The 27,011-nt window shown below is 37.7% G+C and overlaps 2 protein-coding genes across 2 annotated transcripts; both read left to right on the forward strand.

Moving 5' to 3' along the window:
• Positions 1-7,003: 7,003 nt before the first annotated feature.
• LOC110562339 (olfactory receptor 2B6-like) lies at positions 7,004-7,948 on the forward strand. Its single transcript, XM_021659053.1, has one exon. The coding sequence runs from the start codon at positions 7,004-7,006 to the stop codon at positions 7,946-7,948; it is 945 nt and encodes a 314-aa protein (XP_021514728.1).
• A 15,422-nt stretch (positions 7,949-23,370) lies between these two features.
• Positions 23,371-24,336, forward strand: LOC110562344 (olfactory receptor 14J1-like). The gene has a single exon (XM_021659061.1). It carries the CDS (start codon positions 23,374-23,376, stop codon positions 24,334-24,336), a length of 963 nt encoding a protein of 320 aa, XP_021514736.1. The 5' UTR covers positions 23,371-23,373.
• Positions 24,337-27,011: the final 2,675 nt, after the last annotated feature.

Raw genomic sequence — 27,011 nt, forward strand, 5'->3', positions numbered from 1 at the left:
TGTTCTCTCTTCTTCATTTTCTTCTCTCTACTATCTGAGTTTAAGAATTGCTCTCCATTGCTGAGTTTCAGGCCAACTTGAGCTAGAGGCACAGAAATTAAAAGAAAGTCCTAAGTGCGTGTTTTAACCCTTTGACAGTTAGTGAAGCCCACACTACCTTATTCACTACCACCACTGGGAGAAATACTAGTAAATGACAATGTAAACGTAAACATGTTAAAACACTGAACAGACTTTTGCAGCGGGACATTGTTTCGGTAAAGATGTGTAGCATCTCTCCAGCTACCTTCTACCTACTTGTGATTGTAGAGGGGCTTTGCGCCTTCAGACCTGGCTGTGAAAGCCAGCCATTCGCACCTTCAGCACTCATATGTCAGGAGCGCTGTGAGCTTTCCTTTAAGATTTCTCCTGGAAGATGTGCAGTGAACCTAATCAAACCTTTCTCCCCTCCAGCAGGTAACCTCTGCATGAATAAAGGGCTGAAATATTGTTTAAAAAAAATAAAAAGAATTGCTCTCCTTTTATCACTTCATTTTCTTCTATGTTCCTATAAATCTTTAATATTTAGGAGTGTATCAAGATTTAAAAAACTAAAAAAAAATGCCGTCATTTATTTATAATAACTGTACTATTCCTTATAGTTATTAATTTATTGCAATTATAAATTACAAAATATGATATTAAATTAGAAATATATAATTATGTGTAATTTAATTTTATATGATTTTATATATTATATAATATATAATATATTACATATCACATGTAACATTATATATACGTAATTTTTTATTAAATATTTTTATTACATTATATATAGAGCTCACATTGTCAGGGAGAAAAATCTCTTCTACAGAATGTGGTTTTACCCATCTCACTTAAAATCTCTGGAAAAATATGAGCATTAAAATTCTGTATTTAATAAAAACTTAAAATTAAAAAAAGATTCTGTATTCAAATATAATCCAAAACAATAAACATATTATATAGTCTCATATATTATAAATTACAGTTATTATTTATTAAAATTTTATAAATTACAGTTATGTTATTTGAATTTATTGGAAACAACCTTTGCTTATCTCAGAAGCTCAATAGTATTTAAAAAAAAACAAATTGCTGTACATATTTGGAGAGAAATGGTGGGAAAATGTGAAGATTGGAAAAATGGTATGATAATCACTATGAAACACAGTAAAAGAATCTTGGCTTTACATTTTAGAAAAATACTGTAAAATTTTCAGCACCTGAAAAATGATATTCTGAATTCAGCTTTTGCAAAGAACTCGTTTTCACAGGACAAAGGCAACATTCTGCTGTTGTACCTTTAGAGATTCTATTTGGACAGAAGCTGTGTGAACGTTAGCTGAGAATGACAACATCTGAAATCTCACAGGGAATTTCCTTTGTTACCACAGCAAAATTTGGGTTGTGAGTACAAAGAAGTAAAGCTTTTTTTCTTAATGCCAAATAAAACTCTAGTCTTATAAAAATCTTCTTCTCTACTGGAAATGCCACTTGTCCCATTTCTTTGGGAATATAATATAAGAAAATAGTATCCCTAATAATACAGTCCCTGTATGAAAAGTGGAAAAAATAGTGGAATTAAATAGGACAAGTTTGAAATGAAGAGTAGAATTAGAGTGATAAAAAATAACAAAGTCTGTTAAGGTAAAAGTCTCATTAAGTTAATTTTTCACAGATGGTCATAGGCACATGAAAATTTCTAGAATAATTTCATAATAATTTTACTATGTAAGTTATTAATATTATTGCTACTGCTTACATTTCAGTTTTACATCATATATCATTATTATACAGTTGTTTGTCTTTAATTTACAAAATAAATAAATTTCAATTTTCAATAGTCATGAAAGCAATATGGACTTTATATTCAAGTATTTTGATTTATTTTAACTAGTGGAATCTCTACAAGTTATGAAGTGAAACATTCAAAGCCCTTTGATTCTTACCAAGTAAAATGCATGTATTTATTGGTTAATTAGTGACATGAATTTTATAATTAGGGGTAGAATGATTAAAATGTTAAGAGAGATATAGATATAGATAGATGATATAGATAGAGATAGATATAGACATAGAGATAAAGATAGAGATAGAGATATTATGCCTCAGACTTAGAATAAAAAAGTAAAAGGTTTCTCTGGAATCAGGTGAAATGAAATACCAATGATATTAATTAAGGTTAAAGGTAAGAAGAAATACTGATATCTCAAGATGCTAATGTAATCTCACCTATTAGAATATTTTAAAAATAATTACTTGTTTCAAATAATTCCAAATTAAGTGAACACCTATTATAAGCATACAGTTGAACACATGCTCTTGTCCATAAAGTTTTACAGTCATGCACAAAGAATACCAGTAGTCTAAACAAGAAAACATACTTAGTTCAAAAACCAAACGCCTACTTGCCATATGTATATATGTATATATACATATATATATGATTATATACAAATATGTGTTTGCACGTCTCTTTATGAGTATAGTCTTGATATGTGTGATAAATGTGGAATTCATCTTGCGAGGATTACAAATTCTGAAGGGTCAGTAAAGAAGAAAGAAGAAACTATTCTTAAATGTTTTTTATAGTTATGCTAACCTTTCCAGTGTGGATAGCTGCAGCTCAGCTTCAAATCAAAGTAAGCATTAGGGGAGGCAAGTGCTGCCTGAGTCAGGGCCACCTCAGTAGGCTTCAAGCCATCATTTCATGAACTGCTGTGTCTAAAACTGCTTTCCTATATAAATGTTTGAACATCAAGGGCCACTGAAAAATTTATGCTGAGATATGGATAATTAACTATGTATGGAAACAAGGTTGACTTTCTAATGAACTAGTGTATTTTAAAGATGAAAATAGGACGCTGGTTGGAAAGCTACAGATCATGGGACATTAATTTGAATTTTATGTGTCTTCTTTGGTGTTTCTTGATAGCTACGGATTTAATAAATATATAAATAAGAATTGGTCCAGTTGATGATTTGGATGACACAGGAAAATACAATTCAAAGGGAATGATCACTTTTAGATACCAAAATAATTATGATAAACAAAATGAAGGCATTGGGATTATGACTGAACTCTATTTTAGATTTAAGGATTTTTCTCTTTTTCTTTCATTTTTTTTTTAGACATGATTATGCAAGGCTGTCTTCAAACTTGCAGTCCTTCTGCTTCTGCCTCCAAAATGTTGGGAATATATGGGTATGTCATCACACCTGACTTATAGGTAATGACTCTGAGGTTAAACTGTAAAGAAATTGTCTCTCCCTATCATTCCTCACTGTCCTTCGTTCTACTCACAGATCAATAATACAGACTTAGAAAAAAGGCTTGGCTAACTAAAGCCATTAAGATTACTATTGTCCACCTTACACCCATCAGAATGGCCAAGATGAAAAACTCAAGCGATAACACATGCTGGAGAGGTTGTGGAGAAAGGGGAACCCTCCTCCACTGCTGGTGGGAATGTAAACTGGTACAACCACTCTGGAAAGCTATCTGGCGCTTTCTAAGACAACTAGGAATAGTGCTTCCTCCAGACCCAGCTATACCACTGCTAGGTATATACCCAAAGTTTGCTCAAGTACACAAAAAGGACACTTGCTCAACCATGTTTATAGCAGCTCTATTTGTAATAGCCAGAACCTGGAAATAACCCAGATGTCCATCAACGGTGGAATGGGTACAGAAATTGTGGTATTTTTATACAATGGAATACTACTCAGCAATCAAAAAGGAGGAAATCATGAAATTTGAAGGCAAATGTGGGATCTAGAAAAGATCATTCTGAGTGAAATATCCCAGAAGGAGAAAGACAAACATGGGATATACTCACTTATATAGACCTATAAGATATGATAAACATAATGAAATCTATACATCTAAAAAAGATAATCAATTGAGCGGACATGGGGTAAGATGATCAATCCTCATTTAGAAAGACAGATGGGATGTGCATTGAACGTATGACAGGAGTCTACTGAGCGCATCTGAAAGACTCTAACTAGCAGTGTTTTCAAAGCAAAGACTCATGACCAAACCTTTGGCAGAGTACAGGGAATCATAAGAAAGAAGAGGAGTTAGTCTGATGGGGAAAGGATAGGAGCTCCACAAGGACCAAATATATCTGGGCACAGGGTCTTTTCTGAGACTGACATTCAACCAAGGACCATGTATGGATATAACCTAGAACCTCCGCTCAGATGTAGCATGTGGTAGCTCAGTAACCAATTGGTTTCCCAAAGTGAGGGGAACAGGGACTATTTCTAACAGGAACTCAATGACTGGCTCTTTGGTCTCCCCACCCCCGAAGGGAGGAGCAGTCCTGTTAGGCCACAGAGGAGGGCTTTGCAGCCAGTCCTGAAGATACCTGATAAAACAGGATCAGAGGAATGGGGAGGAGGTCCCCCCTATCAGTGGACTTGGAAAGGGGCACGGTGGAGATGAGGGAGGGAGAAAGGGACTGGGAAGGAATGAGGGATTGGGACACGGCTGGGATACAGAGTTAATAAAATGTAACTGATAAGAAAAATAAAAAATAAAAAAAGATAAAAAAAAGATTACTATTGTCTTATTGCAATAATAGGGTGTGACAAAACAAAGGGGTCAGAATAGTCAATTATCTGAAACTGACTTATCAATCACATCGTCTTTACTACGTCCTAATAGATAGCAGTTAATTATGCACTGTGTGTAGGTACAAAATAAAGCAATCACAGTATGTTTGAGAACTTCTACCAGGTAAATAAAGAATTCATTGTTATTGAATAACTGATGTAGAAAAAAACTAGGATTGAAATTTATATTATATTGCTAAATATGTTTACTTACAGAAGTATTGCTATTGTTGTTTCAAAGGAGTATATTGAAGTACAAAATAGTTAATGCCACCTCAAAACCATGCCGTTAGTAAATAAGATGAATGGGATTTGAAGAAAGAAGAAAAAATGCCTTTGATAAAATAACCAGGAAGAAATACAGGTCAAATTTACTCAAATTTAGGGACTTAAACAAAAGTGAATTTAATCATGTATTTGTGTATTGTATGTGCACATATTTGTATCTGAGTGTGGGTACATGCGTGTCAAGGAGAGGCCGAGAGGGGCTCAGAGGACAACTTCAGGAGCGTCTCTTCTCCTCAGCCTTGTTTTAAAGCAGGGTATCTTGTGTGTCTGCTGCTGGGATGCACACAGGAACTTTTGGCAGATTCTTTTGTCTGTGTTTCCCATCTTGTTATAGGAATATTGGGATTACAGATGTGGGTCACCACTAGCACATGTGGCTTTATTAATTTTTTAATAGTGTAGGCTCCAGTGATAAAATTTGGGTTATCAGGCTTGGCAGTAAGCCCTTTACCAACTGAGTTGTTTCTCACCCCAACAAAAACAAATTTAAGACAAAAATTACAAAAACTTTGTCAAAGATCAGGTGTCCATAAGTGTGTGGGTTTATTTCTGGGTCTTCTGTTCAGGTCCATTGATCCACCATTCTGTTTCTATGCCAGTACCATGCAGTTTTTATTACTGTTGCTCTATAGTACAGCTTAAGATCAGGGATAGAGATACCTCCAGAAGATCTTTTATTGTAGAGGATTGTTTTAGCAATTCTGGGTTTCTTGTTATTCCATATGAAGTGGAGAATTTTTCTTTCCAGGTCTGTAAAGAATTGTGTTGGTAATTTGATGGGAATTGCGTTGAATCTGTAGATTGCTTTTGGTAAGATGGCCATTTTTACTATGTTAATCCTGTCAAGCCATGAGCATAATCTGATTGGCCTGCTCTTTGGTCACCTCCCCCTGAGGGGGGGGGCAGCCTTACCAGGCCACAGAAGATAACAATGCAGCCACTCCTGATGTGATCTGATAGACTAAGATCAGAAGGAAGGAGAGGAGGACCTCCCCTATCAGTGGACTTGGGGAGGGGCATGCTTGAAGAAGGGGGAGGGAGTGTGGGACCGGGAGGGAAGGAGGGAGGGGCTTATGGGGGGGATACAAAGTGAATAAAGCATAATTAATAAAATAAAATTAAATTAAAAATATCTAAACATAATAAAAAAGAATTACAAAAACTGACCATTGAGGTTACTTTTCATAAATGATAACATAAAGGAATTGCAAGATTTGAATGGGGCAGCTGAGGTGGTGGACATAATAAAGCTAGTGAGTCATACTTCAGAATAAAGGAAGCAGAAGAGAAATGTGTACATTTGGGTATGCTAATGACACTGGCAATTAGAAATTGACACAAGGGTTATACAAAGATATAAACATTTGAAATTCTGGTATTTCTGTAAAATGAAAAGTCTTTTATATAGATATCTTTGAGTAGCACATTCACAATCTACAAATATCTTAGGCCTGAAAAGCTGAGAACTAGCTCAAACCTTTTGTTTTCTTCCTCTATGATGCTTTTTTTTTCTTGTCATAGGATGAACACTAGAGCTTGGAAAGAACAAAAAGAGTCCTGACATGCCATCCTCTCACCCAGGTTTGGTGAAATGTTTCAGTTTTTGTGAAATTCCTCATCTCATTCTCATTATGAGAAAGATGGATGTGCCAAACTGCCTCAGCTCTGCCTAAAACACAGATCCACTGCCTGCTCTTGTTTAGTCAAATAGTTTGTAAGAACTCTCATCTCCAAATTTGTGTTAACCTATACTATGTTGTCACTATACCCATCTCATGTAGAGTCAATGGTAGTATTCCTGAAACATTTTTAAAAATATATATATACCAAAATCCAGAAAGCAGCTAATTTGAATTAACTAGTCATTAATTAAGCAACATTCTCTGGGTAGATTACTGGTCTTTCAATATTATAACCATGTTGACACAACATTGTACAGAAAGAAAACGGGAATTTTATCACAGCATGTTTTACTTCAAATTCTCAGTTGTTTCCTCTTAACTCAGTGATGCCCATTCCAGAAACTGGATATTTACAGGTTATACCTAGAATTTTACCTGTTAATAATAATATGTGGACCAACAATCAGAGCTTATTTGATGACTTCATCTTATTGGGATTTTCTGACCGGCCTTGGCTGGAGACACCTCTTTTTGTAATTTTTCTGGTGGCCTACATCTTTGCCTTATTTGGTAATATCTCCATTATCCTGGTTTCGCGCCTAGACCCCCAGCTTGACAGCCCCATGTACTTTTTTGTATCCAACCTTTCTCTTCTGGACCTCTGCTATACTACTAGCACTGTCCCTCAGATGTTGGTCAACCTTAGAGGGCCAAAAAAGACCATCAGCTATGGTGGCTGCATTGCCCAGCTCTATATTTTCTTGGCCTTGGGCTCAACTGAATGCATCCTTCTGGCCATTATGGCCTTTGACCGCTTTGCTGCCATTTGCAAGCCCCTTCACTATCCTATCATCATGAACCAGAGACGGTGCGTTCATATGGCCACAGGGACCTGGATTAGTGGCTTTGCAAACTCTCTTGTGCAGTCCACTCTCACTGTGGTAGCCCCAAGGTGTGGACAGAGAGTAATAGACCATTTCTTCTGTGAAGTCCCAGCCCTTTTGAAACTAGCTTGTACTGATACAACTGTGAATGAAGCCGAGCTCAATGTTCTTGGAGCTTTGCTGCTCTTGGTGCCACTCAGCCTCATTCTGGGCACCTATGTGTTCATTGCTCAGGCAGTGCTAAAACTCCATTCTGCTGAAAGTCGCTGGAAGGCCTTTAATACCTGTGCTTCACATCTGCTGGTGGTCTTCCTGTTCTACTTCACAGCCATCAGTATGTATGTTCAGCCTCCCTCAAGCTATTCTCATGACAGGGGCAAGATCATGGCTCTGTTCTATGGCATTGTTACACCTACCCTCAACCCATTCATCTATACTTTGAGGAACAAGGATGTAAAGGCTGCTCTGAGGAGGGCACTGACGAAGGAGTTTTGGGTCAAGACAAGGTAATAGCTAAAGGAAGAACAAAGAAGCAAAAATAAACTGATTTGCCTCTCAAAGAAGATTCTGGACTTGGAATTTATGAGGGAACCATTTGACAAATGCCACAGAGCTCACCAAAAGGAAACAGCTCTTGGTGAAACCTATACTGCATTTAGGTACTTATAAAAATGCAATAGATCTCTCATTGTGACAATAACCTTGAGACTTGAGCTGTGGGCAGGACTGAACACTGGAACTGAAGGATTCATACAACACCACATGGCCGTAATATTTGTGATTGAGTTACATCAGAAAAAAACATGACTCTCTTTCAGAATCTCATGGGCAAAATGTTTATTCTTACAGAAATGTTTTAGCAGCTTCGTCAATCTTATTATTAAGTAGAGATCATTCATTTCATCACCTAAAGGAACCACTTACCAGCTCCTCTCTGGAATCAGAAGGACCAGAAACACTACTCTTGCACTTTGGGGCCATCAGTAAATAAGAGCTCCTCAAACACAAGCTGTTAGACCATGGTGTTTGACCTGATAACCAAGAGTGCAGTAAATGACTGATGAGTGAATTTTCTCCAGACAGGGCAGAATGTAATGGTGTAAAATTTTCCTCAAACTACACATAGGGGTGACCAATTTTAAATGCATAAAATTTTATTTACAGAATTTATTATTTAATATTTTTGAACTGTGGTTCAACTGGAAAAGTGAAATCATGGATAAAGGGACAAAATTGTTTCTATTTTACAATATTGCCTCTTACAAGTCAATTATTCTTACCTCAAATGCTAATCAATCAATTTTAAGAAAGGAAATGGTGGAATATTTTTTAAAAAGATAGTTGGAAAGTTGAGGAAAAATTAGCACAAATATTGAATTGTTAATTAACATCAAGAAAATTAGAAATGATACAATAGTTTAGAAAAATATGCAACTACAATACTAATTAAGTTTAATCAACATATATTGCCACTATTTAAGCATCTCTCAACATTCATTTTGATATACGTTACTCTAAAAGTTTTTTTAAGACAGTAGGAGCAAGAGAATGGAAAAGACACTGAAGTTGAAGCCCATAAAATAGAAATCTGTAAAAAAATTTAGAGATCATAATTTTAAATATAAATTATTTTGCAATAAGCCTTATTTAATGTCACATCACATGCACAAGATGTTTTTTGATTATTACCCAATAAATATGTCAGGGTTAAAACAATCTAGTCTGGAAGAAAAGGCAGAACAGCGAACTGATTTGCACAGGGAACCCTAGTCGCAATACCTAAGGCAGAAAATGTTCTCACTAAAGAAAGTCAAATCACCTGAAATTTATACACTTGATAAAGCAGTTTCATTCAAGGCAAGTTCATCTTATTTCAATACCTGGTTGTGTGGGTAATAATATTAAATTAAAAACTTCGGTTAATATGTTAGTTGCATTGTCTTAAATATTTTATAACTTTTTGCTAGAGACTTATTTACAAATACATATTGGGTAAAGCTATAAGCGAGATTGAGTTCAGCAAATACTAACATTATTGCCTTTAATGGGAGCAAAAAGCATATTGAATCAGAAACACAATTCCTTCAACAAGTATAAGTTGTGTGTAGAAGGAAAAAATTTTGTCACCCTTGTCACCAAATGTGTGCAACAACAATTGCCTTAAATCAATGTGTGTGATGGGGAGAAAATGGGGCAGAGAGGTGAGGTGAAGGCATCTAGATAATATTTGAAAATGCTTTGAATTTTTCTAAAAGAAGATTGAGGTGTGAGAAAATATAGATGTGTTGTTAATCCTGAGATTCACCAGAGAAAAACCAGTTTCACAATTTTGAGCCAGTTTTGAAGCAAGCTTTAATTAAAAACTGAACATGGTGGAGTCTTTCCAGGTCCACTTTCTGGAATCCCAGGAAGTGGCAATGAGTCATATGTTGTAGAGGTTTTTAAGGACAAAACCATGTGGCCACCATATTCCCCATGTGGCTTCGTTATTTTTCAAGAACTACAGCTCCCAGCATTCCAGGAAGTTACCTGGTCCTTGGGTAGGTGGGGCTTACAGGTTGACTTTGGCTCTTACATAAAGAAAGTCAAAGTGAAAAAGTTATTTCTCAATTCATTAATATACACAACTTTCTATTTAATAATTTGTAAAATCATGAACATATGCTCACTATGAATAATATACTTCATTTCCATAGTGTAAATATACATCCATAATTTTTCTTTATACAAATCATATTTTATGAAGTATAATGTGTGAATGTCTAAACATGCAGCTAATAATTATTCTTTTCCCTGTCACTATTTCAAAATAATAGGTTAGGGTCTTGACAAATCTTGAAAAATGTTCTGAAAATCTTTGTTTTATTTTTTTTTAATTTTTTGTGGAACAAATGTACTGAGGTATGGAGTCTAAGATCTAAATTAAATAAGTTTGTGATTGACAATATTCAGAGTCTACATTGCCAAAATTATGGAAATTTGGAATTAAAACCATTAAGATGCCATTTAATATAAAATATGTGCAAAATATCATCCATAACTTAAAGTACTCCAGCAAATTGAGATACCACAAGCCATGAGACTTTTTACCTCATGTGTGAATTTTACTTATTTCTCACAAAACATATTTAATAATCTTACATTTGCTTTTTTTCCCACAACACTGATTAATCCAAACCATGTGATCAGTCTTTCTTCAGATGGGCAGATTAGTCCTATTTGGGTGTTTTTCTTGCTTTGACCTCCTTTAACTCACAGAGCACACACAGCCTCTGCTTCTCTACATCATTCTGTAGACTTAAGTGCTCAGTACACAGAACCAGCATGACTGATCTACACTACAAGAGCGGCTGCACACTTCTCTCTCCTTCCAAAACAACACAACATTGTGTGTCCTGAAACTGAAGACAGGGTAGCTTCTTTTTTTAATGAGGTTCCAAGTAGTGAGGCAAATGAAGCTAAACCATCCCCATTGTTATAGAGTGGAGAGCCCGTTTTCTCATCTAAATATAATTTGAAAAGGAAACCCAAGTACTACAAAGCTTTTTATTGCAGTATTTATCACAAACTATGGCCTGTTCTTATTTGGGATTCACAGCAATACAACATAAAGCATGCTAACTTGTATTAACAAACATGTGCATAGTATTAATGTTTATTCTTCAAGTAGCGTGATCATCAGAGGCCATGTGCTGTTGAGAGTAAATTATAATATTACATCTTGCATTTCTTAGTTTTACTTAAAGACTAGATAAGACTCAATTATTAATTATTAAAACTTTTATTTTATATTGGAATAAGCATATACATATTTATTTTATGATAATACAAGTTTCTAAACAAAATCACCAAAGAAATGTAAGATGTTGTTCAAGTATTTCCCAGGCCAGAATGTTAGGATTAGGCAGTGAAAAGTACCTTGGAAGGTCTGTGCCAAGGAATGGCTGCATAGATCAGGCATGAATCCGATATAATGCAAAAGGTTATTGGGGGACAGCAAGTGGTAGGCTGTCTTGGAGTGAGGATATGAGAGAGAAATAGTGACAGGCAGAGAGACAGGGGGACAGAGAGAATGAAAGAGAGAGTTATGCTATCAAGAGGAACCTTTTAAGGCGTGTGTATGTTGCCTGTGAAAATATGCAACATCTGGCAGCAGCGGGTAATGGTGTAAGCTTCTGGTTTTGAGTAACTGAAGGTAGGCTGGTGGAGTACCTGATATATAATATTCCTCCATTTTGTTTATTATAAAAGGTGAGGAAATAGAAAGGAGTGACTATGAGGCAGGAATAGGGGTACTGTGTTCATTCCACATCCTAGGGGGCCCCCATGAAGAGCAAATTGCCCATCACTTACATATGTGTAGGGGCCTAAATCCAGACCATGTATGCTCTTTGGTTGGTGCTTCAGTCTCTGTATGCCCTCATGGGCTTAGTTAGTTGACTGTTGATCTTCTTGTGGAGTTCTTGTCTGCTCCAGATCCTTCTATCCTCCCCTCTCCCACACTTCCACAAGGCTCTTTGAGCTCTGCCCCATGTTTGGCTGCTAGTCTCAGCATCTGCTTCAATCCAGTGCTGGGTAGAGCCTCTCAGAGGAAAGTTAGGATGCTAGGCTACATGTCTGCAAGCATAGCAGAGTATTATTAATAGTGTCAGGGGCTGGGTCTCTACAATGGAGTAGGTCTCAGTTTGAACCAATCATTGCTTGGACATTTCCTCAATCTCTGATCCCTCTTTATCCCTGCACTTCTTATAGATTGGATAAATTTTGAATCAAAGGTTTTGTGGGTGGGTTGGTGTTCCTCTCTCTCCACTAAGAAATCTGCCTGGCTAGGAGATGGTCACTTCAGTCTCCATGGTCTACATTGCTAGGATCTTAGCTAGAGGCAGCCCCAACTTTCTGAGAAAGCACCAGATTGATTTCCAAAGTGTTTGTTCAAGTGTGCACTCTCACCAGCAATGGAGGAAACCTCCCCTTTCTCCACATCCTCACCAGCATGTGCTGTCACTTAAGTCTTTGATCTAAGTCATTCTGATGGGTGTAAAGTAGAATCTCAGAGTAGTTTTGATTTCATTTCTCTGATGATTAAAGATGTTGAGCATTTCTTTAAGTGCTTCTTCACCATTTGATATTCTTCTGTTGAGAATTTTCTGTTTACCTCTGTACCTCATTTATTAATTGGATTATTTATTTTGTTGGTGTTTATTTTCTTTTTTTTTTTTTTTTGTTCTCACTTAAGTTTTTTTTTTTCAATGCAGTTTATTCAGGAACCTTGAACAATCATCTGGTGTTTATTTTCTTAACTTCTTTATATATTTTAGATATTAGATCTCTGTCTGAGATAGGGTTGGTGAAAATCTTTTCCCAATCTGAAGGCTGCCCTTTTGTCCTATTGACAGTGTTCTTTGCCTTACAGAAGCTTTTTTGTTTCATGAGGCCCTATTTATTGTTGATCTTAGAACCTGAAATGTTTGTGTTATGTTCAGGAAGTTGTCTCCTATGCCAATGAGTTCCAGACTTTATACTTGCTTTTTCTTCTTGTAGATTTAGTGTATCTGGTTTTATGTTGGGGTCTTTGACTTGAATTTTGTGCAGGGTGATAAATATGGATCTATTTGCATTTTTCTACATGTAGACATCCAGTTAGACCAGCACCGTTTGTCGAAGATGTTATCTCTTTTCCATTGTATGGTTTTGGCATCTTTGTCAAAATCAGGTGTTCGTAGGTGTGTGGATTTGTTTCTGGGTCTTCTATTTGAGTCCATTGATATACCAGCCAGTTTCTATGCCAGTACCATGCAGTTTTTATTACTGTTGCTCTACAGTACAGCTTGAAATCTGGGATGGAGATACCTCCAGAAGATCTTTCATTGGATTCTTTTAGCTTTTCTGGTTTTTTGTTGTTGTTTTCTTTTCCATATGAAATTGGAATTGTTCTTTCAATGTCTGTAAAAATTGTGTTGGTATTTTGATGGGAATTTCATTGAATCTGTAGATTGCTTTTGGTAGTATGGCCATTTTCACTATGTTAATTTTACCAATCCATGAGCACGGAGGATCTTTCCATCTTCTGATATCTTCCTCAATTTCTTTCATCAAAGACTTGAACTTTTTTTCAAACAGGTTTTTCACTTGCTTGGTTAGAGTTATACCAAGGTACTTTATTTTATTGTGAAGGTGTTGTTTCCCTAATTTCTTTCTCAGACCCTTTGTCTTTTGTATCCAGGAAGGCTACGGAATTTTTTTTTTTTTTTTTTTTTTTTGCAATAGTTTGACTTCTCTTTCAATTTGTATCCCCTTGACTTTCTTTAGTGGTCTTATTGCTCTAGATAGAACTTCAAGTTCTATATTGAATAGATATGGAGAGGGTGGGCAGCCTTGTCTTGTCCCTGATTTTAAGTGGGATTGCCTTACATTTCTCTCCATTTAACTTGATGTTGGCTGTATGTTGCCCTAATTGTGTTTCAGTATGCACCTTGAATAACTGAACTCTCCAAGACTTTAAACATGATAGGGTGTTGGATTTTGTCAAGGCCTTTTCAGCATCTAATGAGATGATCATGTGGATGTTGTAGTAAATAAAAAATGATGAGTTTTGGGCTATATATTAGTTATGATTAGCCCTAAGATTATCATGGCAGTATTATCTAACCTGCCATCACAATTAATAAGACACCGTTTAGATTTATAATGGCCTTATTTACCTTTGGACAGGCCTTATACTGTCTTAATATCCTAAAAATCCGTAGCCCAGTCCCCATCCAATGCCATCTGCTTTAAACCTCCTTATCTGGTCTACCTTCTATACACAATCCTTGGTACTTGCTTTTATTTTTCATCTGGGCCATTATTGGAGTTCTTTCTCCTCACCCACATGATTTTCTCTCCACACTAACCTATCGTGGCATCCTCCTTCCTCCTCTCTTTCTGTCCATCTGTGTTTCCTGTGATTCTTGTGATTCTTTGGTTCTCGAAAGCCAGGGAACCTTAGCCACGCCTACCCTATCCTGCTCTGCCCAAGTATGGGCCATTTAATGAACCAATCAGGTATAATGTTTTAGGCAAGTTTACACAAACAAGGATGGGTGTATCTGGCAGGCAGTAACCAGATCTTGAGGGTCAGTAATTAGCATTAGACAAACTTCCATCGTGTTTTTTTTTCTTTCAGTTTTTGTTTATATGGTGAATAACGTTGATCAATTTTCATTTTTTGAACCATCGCTGCATCCTTGGGATGAAGCCGACTTGATCATGGTGGATGATATTTTTAATGAGTTCCTGTATTTGGTTTGCAAGTATTTTATTGAGTATTTTTGCATCAGTGCTCATAGGTGAGATTGGTTTGAAGTTCTTTTTCTTTGAGTCTTTGTGTGGTTTAGATTTCAGGGAGACTGTGGCCTCATAGAATGAGTTTGGCAATGTTCCTTCTGTTTTTGTTTTGTGGAATAGTTTCAGGAACATTGGTATTAGCTCTTCTTTGAGAGTCTGGTAGAATTCTATGCTAAACCCATCTGCGTCTGACCCTGGGCTTTTTTTCTTTCTTCTGTTTTTTTTTTGTTTGTTTGTTTGTTTTTGTTTTGTTTTGTTTTGTTTTTTTGACTGAGATTTTTAATGACTGCTTTTATTTCCTTAAGGGTTATAGGACTATTTAAATGTTTACCTGATCTTAATTTAATGTTGGTTAGTAGTATCTATCAAGAAAATCATCCATTTCATTTAGATTTTCCAATTTTGTGATGTACAGGTTTTTGAAGTAAGAACTAATGATTTTTTGGATTTCCTTGGTGTCTATAATTATGTCCCCATTTTCATTTCTGATTTTGTTAATTTGTATTCTCTCTCTCTCTCTCTCTCTCTCTCTCTCTCTCTCTCTCTCTCTCTCTCTCTTCTCTCTCTCTCTGTCTTTCAGTTTGGCTAAGGGTTTCTCTATATTACTGATTTTCCCAAAGAACCAGCTTTTGGTTTTGTTGGTTCTTTGAATTGTATTCTTTGTTTCTACTTTGTTGATTTCAGCCCTGAGTCTGATTATTTCCTGTCATCTACTTCTCTTAAGTGTGTTTGCTTCTGTTTGTTCTAGAGCTTTCAGATGCACTTTTTTTTCTAGTATGAAATCTCTTCAATTTCTTTATGAAAGTACTTGGTGGTATGAACTTTTCTCTTAGCACTACTTTCATTGTATCCCATAAATTTGGGTATGTTGTGCCTTTGTTTTTATTGAATTCTAGAAAGTCTTTAATTTCTTTATTTCCTCCCTGACCTCGTGGTCATTGAGTAGAAAATTATTCAGTTTTCATGAGTTTGTAGTCTTTCTTTTGTTGTTGAAGTCCAGCTTTATTCCATGGTGATCTGATAGAATACAAGGTAGTATTTCAACTTTCTTGTATCTGTTAAGGCTTCCTTTGTGAGTGAGTATGTGGTCAATTTTGGGAAAGGTTCCATGAGATGATGAAGTACATTCTTTTGTGTTTGGATGGAATGTTCTGTAGATATCTGTTAGGTCCAATTGACTCATAACATCAGTTAGTTTCATCATTTCTGTTTAGTTTCTTTCTCAATGACCTGTCCATTGGTGAGAGAGGGGTGTTGAAGTCTCCTACTATTAATGTGTGGGGTTCAATGTGTGGTTTAAGCTTCAGTAATGCTTTTTTTTTTAAATATGGATGTTCTTGCATTTGGAGCATGTATGTTCAGAATTGAGACATTATCTTGGTGGATTTTTTTATGAATATGAAGTGCCTTCCCCATCTCTTTTGATTAATTTTGAAAGTCTATTTTATTAGATATTAGAATGATTACTCCAGCTTGCTTCTTGTGTCTATTTGCTTGGAAAACCTTTTTCCAGCCCTTTACTCTGAAGTAATGTTTATCTTTGCTGCTGGGGTGTTTCTTGTATGTAGCAGAATAATGGATCCTGTTTTCAAAACCATTCTGTTAGCCCGTGTCTTTTTATTGGTGAATTGAGACCAATAATTGAGACCATTGATGTTGAGAGATATTAATGATCAAAGGTAGTTACTTCGTGTTATTTTGACGTTGGTGGTGTTATTGTGTTTGTGTGTTTCCCTTCTTTTGTTTTTGCTGGGCCTGGGCCTTGCAAGGCCTGGGCTTTACCAGGCCTGTGTCTCAGCTGCAAGCCGAAGGCATGGGCTTTGAACAGCATCTCTGCTGTGCTCAGTGCAGCAGCTTGACCAAGAGCTGTAACACTTTGGTATCTGCCATAGGTTTTGGAACACCCTAGTTTCCATTGCCACTAGAGACCTCATGATAAAAAAGCAAGACTGTAACACTCTGTAGAAAACCTTTTCTACAGCTTGCCTTAGTGAACTTGGGGCTCGCCCTAAGGCACTCTAGCTGCCCCTAAGAGAAACGGAACCTTCTTTCTCCATTTGGAAGCTGATATCCAGGACCCCAGCTAGGATCCAGGCCCTTGCCAAAGGAAGGAGAATGACAGGGCTGGAATCTCTGCTGCTAGGTTTTCTGGGAGGACAGGGCAGGCTGACAGCTGTGGTCTGAGCATTCTCATTTGCTGGTCACTGGAGGCTACCAGCCTCAGTGTACATAGGGGTGAGGCTAGTGATGGAGTGTACACGGGGCAGGGCATAGCTCACTGCTGCTGTTTTTGCCCAGTGGCCCAGAACAGGCAGGGGCTGGCACATGGAGTGCAAAGGAGACCTGAGTGGCCCATTATCTTTTGTTTGTTTTTTGTGTTTTGTGTTTTTTTGTTTTTTTTTTTTTAAGACAGGGTTTCTCTGTGTAGCCCTTGCTGTTCTGGATTTGCTTTGTAGATCAGGCTGGCCTCAAACTCAAAGATATCCAACTGCCTCTGTCTTGATGAGTGCTGTGATTACAGGAGTGCTCTACCACGACAGGCTAATTAACTTATTCTTATCTTACCTGCAGCCACTAAAATCTCTTAGGCATTGCAGAGCTAAGGTCAATGGCGCTTAAGGGATGCCTTGTGGGTTCCCAAGCCAAATGAGGGCACCATCTAGGACATCCCTCAGAGAGCACAGCAGGAGTGGAGCACTCCCTACCCAGATCAGGCCTGGGCCTAAAACTCCATAGAGACAAATGTCATGTCACAGAGAGTCAGTTAAGCTTCTGTTTCTCCAGGCTTCTCAGAAATCCAGTGACTGGCAGTTTGCTAATCTTACTGGTATTCTTTGAAAGTCCCTGTCTCCACTGCAGCACTTCCTCCCTGCACTTCTTCCTGCACACTTTTGTATTTGAATTGATGCATCATTAACATTTGCCTATCTTCAAATGAGGTGGATTTCCTCCCTTGTTGTTTTGTCCTCGCCTCTCCCCTCACTATAGAAGCTAGCCTTGTTACTTCAATAAACAAGTTGTCCTCCAAAACAGTCTCCTTGGTTATTTATACCTGCTGTGCTCAATGCAGCCCAATATCCTGCTCCTCGGCTCATCCATATCATGAGACCACAGGGTGCAACAGCTGACTGGGATCAGAGGACCCACAAGGTTTGCTACCATTTTACTTTTCTTTAGCCACCCAGGGGAGTTATGTGTAAATTATTACACAGGCATGAGCACTGTGGAGGAAGTGTCACTAATTGATTGGGAGAGAGCAGGCAACACAGTGTCATCAAATTAGGCCTAGCTGTCACATCCCCATACTAGAAATAATTTAATGAGTCTAAACACAAGGTTAGACGAATTAACAGGCAAATCAAAATAGTTTAATGGTAAAAACAATGAAAAATCTTCATTATCCTTGAAATTAATTTAAACTATTAGTAAATTTATTAAACATATTGGCAAATTTTGTAAAAAAGGCAGTGGCCATCAAATAGAAAGAAAAGTATAGAAACATTTAATAAGGTAAAAATATTCATATTTTTAGGTTTCAAACCCAGGACAAACAGTAAGGTGCCTATTTAACAGGCTCTCCCTGTGCCTTTAGTCCCTACCTGTTTGATGATCCTCCTGGCTGGCATATTCTGCCCCCTTTCCTATACTTCTCCAGCCCAAGGGCTGGGCTGCCTTTCCCCAAGCTCTTCTTCCCTATATATTCCAATCATTTTGGTTACCTGCTTTTTTTTGTCTACTCTCTTTTGGGTCTCCTGGCTACTGTACCTGGTCTCCCACTCTCCCTTCTCCCTTTTCCTCCCCCTCTCGTCACACAGCTTAGGGTCATGCCACTGGCTATGCTCTCCCACATATCTATAATAAACTTTCTCCTCCACCATACCTAGGAGAAGCCATGTTTTTTTCATTTTCTTTTTATTTATGTATTATTATTTATTACAGTTTATTTACTTTGTATCCCAGCTGTAGCCCCCCATCTCCTCTCAGTCCTATCCACACCCTCTCTTCTTTCCTTATTCTCCTCCCCTAGTCCACTGATAGGGGAGGATCTCCTCCCCTTCTATCTGACCCTAGCCTGTCAGATCTCATCAGGGCTAGCTGCATCCTCCTCTGTGGCCTGGTAAGCCTGCACCCCACCCCACCCCAGGAAAAGGTGATCAAAGTGCCTCCCATTGAGTCAATGTCAGAGACAGGCCCTGATACCCTTACTAGGGAACCCACTTGAAAACTGAGCAGCCTATTGGCTTCATCAGAGCAGGGGGTCTAGGTCCTTTCCATGAATGGTCCTTGGTTGGAGTATCAGTCTCTGCAGGCACCCCTGGGCCCACGTATTTTGGTTCTGTTGGTCTCATTGTGGAGCTCCTATCCCCTCCAGGTCTTTCTGTCTCCCCCTTCTTCCATTAGTTTCCCTACACTCTGCCCAAAGTTTGGTTATGAGTCTCACCATCTCCTTTAACACCCTGATGGGTAGAGTCTTTCAAAGGGCCCCTGTGGAAGGCTCCTGTCCGTTTCCCTGTCTTCTCCTACTTCCACTGTCTATCCTGTTTGCCCTTCTGAGAGAGGTTTCAGCCTCTTCTCTAGGGTCCTCCTTGTTTAGCTTCTTTAGTACTATAAATTTTAGTATATTTATCCTATATTCTATGGCTAATATCCACTTATAAGTGAGTATATACCATATGTGTCTTTCTGCTTCTGGGTTACCTCACTCAGGATAATCTTTTCTAGTTCCATCCATTTGCCCGCAAATTCCATGATTACCTTGTTTTTTGCTGAGTAGTATTCCATTGTGTGATGTACCACAATTTCTGTATTGATTCCTTGGTTGAGGGACATCTAGGTTATTTCTAGATTCTATTACGAACAAAGCTGCTATGAACATAGTTGAGCAAATGTCCTTGTTGTATGGTTGAGCATCTTTAGAATATATGCCCAGGAGTGGTATAGCTGGATCTTGAGGTAGCACTATTCTAATTTTCTGAAAAAGTACCATATGGATTTCCAAAGCAGTTGTACAAGGTTTCATTCCCACCAGCAATGGAGGAGGGTTCCCCTTTCTCCACATCCTCTCCAGCACATGTCATCCCTTGAGTTTTTGTCTTAGCCATTCTGATGGGTGTGAGGTAAAATCTCAGGGTCATTTTGATTTGCATTTCCCTTATGACTAAGGGCATTGAGCATTTCTTTAAGTGTTTCTCTGCCATTTGATAGTCCTCTATTAAAAATTCTCTGTTTAACTGGGTGTCTACAAGTAGAAAAATGCAAATAGACCTGTATTTATCACCTTGAACTAAAATAAAGTCCGAGTGGATCAAATACCTCAACATAAAACCAGATACACTAAGTCTGTTAGATGAAAAAGTGGGGAAGAGCTTTGAACTCATTGGCACAGGAAACAATTTCCTGACTAGAATACCAACAGCACAGGCTCTAAGATCAATAATCAATAAATGGGACCTCATGAAACTGAAAGCCTTCTGTAAAGCAAAGGACATTGTCAGCAGAAGAAAACAACAGCCTACAGACTGGGAAAGAATCTTCACCTACATTTGACAGAGGCCTAATATCCAGAATATATATGTAAAGAAATCAAGAAGTTAAACACCGACAAACCAAATAATCCAATTAAGAAATATACAGAGCTAAACAGATTTTTTTTCAAATATCAGAACAAATTCTCATGTTTATTAGAGATAAATGGACAATTTCCAATGATGTGAACAAACAAAAGTTTTGCAGCTTAATGAAAGAAATGTATTATCATCTTATCAACATACTGTACTTAATATTCACTAAGCACATGTGTGAAATTATCAAAAATAAAAATGTAAAAATAAAATAAAGGATTGGAAAATAAAAAGGAAAATTTAAAAGAAGAGAAAGAACTCCTTAATGGAAACTATAAAATATTTGGAAGTATAACTAAATAATATGCAAATAAGTAGAAGATAACCTTGGAAATATGCTTGCTTCTGGTACTGGAAAACAGCCACTGGGGATGTATTGAGCCCACATCCATGCCCCAGTGAGCTGAACTTTAGCTAAAGGGTTTTATTATTATTTTTTGATCACCTAACCCCCATAGTTTCTTCTCTCCCTATATGACCACATACTTTTGAAGAGTTTCCTGCTTTTTTTATTAGCTATTTCACAGTTGTGATCAAATGCCTGGTAAGAAGAAACTTATGGAAGCAACAGTTTATGTTGGCTCAAAGTTTGAGAAGACGTGGTAGCAGGAGCAGGAGGCTGCTGGGCATGTGGCATCAATAGACAAGAAGCAGAGAGAAAACAAGAAGTGGAGCCCAGATAAGAAAACCTCAACCCGTCTTCCAAATGTAACCCCCCCCCAAAAAAAATCAACTACCTTGAGATTCTAACAAACTTCTGAACAATGCCAGCAGCTAGGCACCAAGCACTCAGACACAACAAACCTCATTAACTGTTAAAATGGAAGCTTAGAATCAATCACCTTTAGAGTGATTTTAGAAAAGAAATGTTTTTTGAAGGAAGCTTGGAGCTCATATAATGCTAAAATGGTTTAATGCTAAGAATTCTTGTAATTAAGAGTTTCTGTGTAGAAACAGCTACTAAATATTTGCTATTTTACATACATACATATTTTACATACGTACATGCATGAGTTCATCAATGACAAGTTAAATTGAAATTAAAAATAAAGAGAAAAAGGTAATTTCATACAGAAATTTGTAAACATAAACTTTAGAAGGTAAGTTTAAAAAGCTATTTATCTCCCTTATCTACATTTAGTTAAGTCAAGAGAATAATTAGGCACTCTCCACTGGGGTGGGTCCCTGAGGGAAAGCTCCTCAAAATTCCACACTTTGAACTTCCAGTGTTTACCTGAGACCCAGCCTGGAGGAACAGCATATCCCCTGGTGCCTGGGCATCTTAGGGTACCACGAGCTTAATAAGAAGTTAAAGCATCTCTTGCTTCACATTCACTTTTGTATTAAAGCATCTTAGTCCTTTCCTTATATGAAAATCCCACAGCTAGACTCTAGAACAAATATACTCTGTCTCAAGGATTCAATGAAATGTGTTCCTACTGACTAAAATCATCATTGGTGAGTAAAACTTCTCTAAATTTTATAGAATTCACCTAAGATTTAAGCAGCGTGCACAAGTATTCATGTCAGTTATCACAGGTATGACTTCTAATGAGCTTTCAACTTTCTTCCTTGAAGAAGAGTCTAGATAGGCTGGAAAATACATGCAGAGAGTGAATCTGTAAGTTACGTGAATTATAGTCACTTCCTGTGTGATCTGCGCTACCATGAATAAGCACTCAGAAGAACTTTAAACTGGGATAAAAATACAACTGTCTTAAAGTTATCAAACATTTTTCAAGTAAGGCAAGTGGAGTCTTAGAAGAAGAATTTCAAAAAATATCAAAATATGATTTAAGAAAATAAAACAGCATAGCCTTACAATATGATTGGTTCGTTAGGAGTAATCTAAGAAATAGTCATTATTAGACACAGGTTGAGAAGGTTGATTAAGTTACAATGAGAAGAAGTAGAAGGTCAGTCAGGAAACATGTTAGGGAAGATAATGTTTAGTATGCTAATGTTTTTGGATATAATTTATAATAATGAAAGCTGCAGAGTGTAAGTGTGATGTTAAAGTCATGGTGGTTTACTTTACAGCCCAACTGAGCACAACATGGAACCATGACCTAAATTGCATAAAGTTGAAGAAAGAAACTGCCAAATATGAAAGTCTCATCTATAAAGTAGCAAGAGGTAATAGCTAAAGAAAACTTGCAGATAAAATTTTAATGTTTGAATGTGAGAATGAAGGAGATGTGACAGACAGAGATGAAGCTGACCCAGTTGGAGGTAGCTAACCATGAATTGGATTGTGAGGCTCTGAAACAGGAGCAAAACAGCAAGAAAAAGATTATGAGAAAATGCTAAGGACAGGACATGGGCTTGTTCATTCTCTAAAATGGGTGAGATTATTTATATTTAATAGAGAGAGTGCGCAGTAAAGTGATCAATATGAGTAGTTCATTGAGAGAGAGAAACACCACACTGTAACAAAACAATCTGAGATAGAATACAGATAGGCAAAGGGGTAGACACTGACTTGGAAAGGAGAAAAGAGAATTTTATTCCTGTGCAGATAGAATAATAAGGAACTTAACACATATCTGCCTGCATGTTCTCACTTGAAGTGACTGACATCTTTCCTACATTTATTCTGGGTTGTTTCTAATTATTTATGGGTTTTTCCAGTAGCTGAATTTTCCATAGTTATCAGAGGTGGTTGCAGAGTATTATTTTGGTATTAATATACCATGTATAAAAGATGATGCTACTATATTGACCTCATTACCATTGGCTTTATTGAAGCAAAGCCATTTCAATCATCACTTCGTTCAGTTTTTCTAACTTTGACAAGTCAGGCTCTATTCCAGAAAATTGTCATGACTCATTAATCACACTTAAGGTTTCTAGTTCCAGAAATTGCTAAATATTTGTCAAAATTGAGTGCTAGCTAATCCCAGGGATGGCAAGTTCTTCTTACTATCAGTAGTTTCAGTCTTTCTTTTCCTAAATAGAGATATACTTTGGGTCTCAAGAGTGAGCATAATGAATGTGAGCTTCCAGACTGGATTTCTCCTCATGGGGTTCTCAGATGAACGCAAGCTTCAGATTTTACATGCTGTACTCTTTCTGATGATGTACCTGCTGGCCATCATGGGCAATCTGCTCATTATCACCATCATCACCTTGGACCATCGTCTTCATGCTCCCATGTACTACTTCTTGAAGCACCTCTCTCTTTTGGACCTCTGCTTCATCTCTGTTACTGTCCCCCAATCCATTGCAAACTCACTCATGGACAATGGTTTCATTTCTCTGGGTCAGTGTATGCTTCAGGTTTTCTTCTTCATAGCTCTGGCTTCATCAGAAGTAGCTATTCTCACAGTGATGTCTTATGACCGATATGTTGCCATCTGTCAGCCACTGCAGTATGAGACAATTATGGATCCCCGTGCCTGCAAGCGAGCTGTGATAGCTGTTTGGACGGCAGGAGTCCTATCTGGACTAATGCACACAGGTGTTAACTTCTCAATTCCTCTTTGTGGGCAGAGAATTATTCACCAGTTCTTCTGTGACATTCCCCAAATGCTAAAACTAGCCTGTTCTTCTGAATTCATTAATGAGATTGCAGTGGCTGCTTTCACAACATCCATGGCTTTTGTCTGTTTGATAGCTATAGTGTTTTCCTATATTCAGATCTTTTCAACTGTGATGAGAATTCCATCAGCTGATGGTCGGACTAAGGTCTTCTCCACCTGCCTGCCACACTTGTTTGTAGTCACCTTCTTTCTCTCAGCAGCAGGTTTTGAGTTTCTAAGACCCCCTTCAGATTCCCTGTCAGCAATGGACCTCACATTCTCCATATTTTACACTGTGATACCTCCAACACTCAATCCCGTCATCTACAGCTTAAGAAATGAAGCCATGAAAGCAGCTCTGAAGAAAGTGTTGTCGAGAGAAGAATTTTCTCAGAGAATGGCATATTTAAAAGCTATATTCAAAGTCTAAAGAGACAAATTAAGAGACATTGGCTGGTGAGTCTCAGCATCTGCTTAGATCCCTTGCTGGGTGGAGTTTTTTCTGAGGACATCTATGTTAGGCTCCCATCTTGTTTCCTCTCTTCAACTGCTTCTGATGTCTATTCTATTTGCCCTTCTGAATGAGAATTAAGCATTCTCTCTAGAGTCCTACTTGTTACTTAGCTTTCTTTAGGTCTGTGGATTGTAGTATAGTTATCCTGTATTATATGACAGATATCCGCTTATAAGTGAGTATATACCATAGGTGTCTTTCTGGTTCTGGGTTACATCACTCAGGATGGACTTTTCTAGTTCTATCTATTTGCCTGCAAATTTCATGATTTCCTTGTTTTTGTTTTATTTTATTTCTTCACAATTTATTCGTTATATATCCTGATTGAAGCCCCCTCCCTCCTTCTTCCCCTCATCCCCTTCCCCTAGTCCACTGAAAGGGAGAGTTCTCTACTATTGGCATCTCCCTTTAGCTTGTTAAGTCTCATCAGGACTGCCTGGATCCTCTTCCTCTGTGGCCTGGCAAGGCTGCATCATCAGGGGCGAGTGATCAGAGAGCAGTCAACTGAGCTCATGATAGAGGCAGCCCCTGCTCCCCTCACTCAGAGATCCACATGGAAACTGAGCTGCCAATTGGCCACATCTGAGAAAGGGGTCTAGGTCCTCTCCATGCATGGTCCTCCGTTGGTGCATCAGACTCTGCAGGAACCCCTGGGCTCAGATCTTTTAGTTTTGTTGGTCTCATTGTGAGACTCCTGTCCTCTCCATGTCCCTCTAATCCCACCCCTCTCTTCCTCCATAAGACTCCCTGTGTTTTGCCCGAAGTTTGGCTGTGAGTCTCAGCATCTGCTTTGATCCCCTGTTGGGTGCTGAGACTCACAGCCAAACTTTGGGCAGAGCGTAGGTAGACTTATGGAAGAATTAGGGAATAGAAAGACCTGGAGGAGACCAACACAACCAACAAATCTGGGCTCAGGGAGGCCTTCAGAGACTGATGCACCAACCAAGGACCACATATGGAGGGGACCTAGACTCCCTGCTCAGAAGTAGCCTATAGGCAGCTCAGTCTCTATGTGGGTCCCCTAGAAAGGGGAGAAGGGGCTGTCTCTTACATGGACTCTGTTGGCCACTCTTTGATCATTTCCCCCTGGTGAAGAGGCCATAGAGGAAGAGGATGCAGGCAGTCCTGATGAGACTTGATAGGCTGGCTCAATTGGTAGGGGAGGAAGGCTCCTCCTTTCTGAGGACTAGGGAAGTAAGATAGTGGGCAAGAGAGGGAGAGTGGCATGGGAAGGAGAAGGGAGGGGGCTACAATTGAGATATAGAGTGAATAAATTTAAAAATAAATTTAAATTAAAAAAAGAGATTTTGGTACTGTGTACTAGATTAGAGGAGGGGTGAACTGGATTTCTTCTAGGGTTCTGCTTCAGTGTCTCTCTACTTATGTCCTGAGAGATAACTCTATCAAATTAAAGATGATTGACCAGTAAAGATATGCATGGCCTTCCTTCTTTCCTTCAGTTTCAATACTATTTCAAACCAATTTTAGGGACGCACAGGAAATAAGAGATTAAGGAGTGGCGATATAATCAATATTAATTTAAAGTTACTTTTAATAAATACATTTCAGACTGCCATTAAGTAAACTGATTTTGCCTGTGTGGTATTATATCCACGGTGTTGTACATAGTTATAGTGTCAAGCTTCCTATCTTCCTTAAGTAGCTGCAAGGTTTTCTTGCTATAAAGAGAATTGTAGCTATTTCCATAACGTATTCAGTCCCTAGCAAAATTCACGTGTTCTCTATATAATCTTGTGATCCAAGTGAACCAATTCCTAGTTTTACTACATTTTCCCTTTTTACACATGATAGAGCAACATTTAGAGAAATTAATTCTTTTTACATTTTTAAAATAAAAGTTGGTAAAGTTATGATTCACATGAATCATAACATGAATGTTTTTTTCCTAATGGGCAGTTACTTATATGTCTCACAGTGCAAATGCTTTCGTTCCCAAGTATAATTTGTGCACGTACATATGATTATAAAAATAGGGACACATGGCTACAACTCACTAATGAGGTAGGTAGGTACCAAGAATCTTCTTTTCCATCACTGAAAAGGCTCAAATTAAGTCTTACCCCATCTGATACAAAATGAGACTTGAGCAAGATCCTTTCAGCCAGACGATAAAGTACAGCTGTGGTGAGTAGTGTGCGCTGGGTGCAAACTTGTGAATGCAATAGCTTAACTTACCAGGAGCTAATGCTGCTACTCACTTGGGTAAAATTTTGATGTTTTTTCAAAGACTCATTGTTCACAAAGTGAAAATACAAACGACGTTAAGAAGAATAGGGTTCACATTCTAAGGATGTTGGGAATGAGCGGGGTAGGAATAATGTGGAAGGGTATGTTTTATCTGACTTTCTGGATCAGAGGTTTAATCAATAGTATCTACACAGAAATACACACAAAGGAGGACTTTTTTCTTGTCTCTCATTGTGCTTTTAAAGTCTCATCTATATGAAGTTTAAATTAATGATCAACTATTTTGTGCTACATTTTGCAATCCTAAAATTTGTTTAAAATAACAATGACTTTCTCTTTCTCAATATGTTTCAAAATAAGAAGCTGTGGGGGTGTGATGTCTG

The sequence above is a fragment of the Meriones unguiculatus genome, chromosome 16 (genome assembly GCF_030254825.1).
Source record: "Meriones unguiculatus strain TT.TT164.6M chromosome 16, Bangor_MerUng_6.1, whole genome shotgun sequence".
Classification (NCBI taxonomy): Eukaryota; Metazoa; Chordata; class Mammalia; order Rodentia; family Muridae; genus Meriones; species Meriones unguiculatus.

Bases quoted from the DNA above. Each gene is read 5' to 3' on its own strand.
- LOC110562339 (XM_021659053.1), top strand. From the start codon at position 7,004: ATGTGGACCAACAATCAGAGCTTATTTGATGACTTCATCTTATTGGGA.
- LOC110562344 (XM_021659061.1), top strand. From the start codon at position 23,374: ATGAATGTGAGCTTCCAGACTGGATTTCTCCTCATGGGGTTCTCAGAT.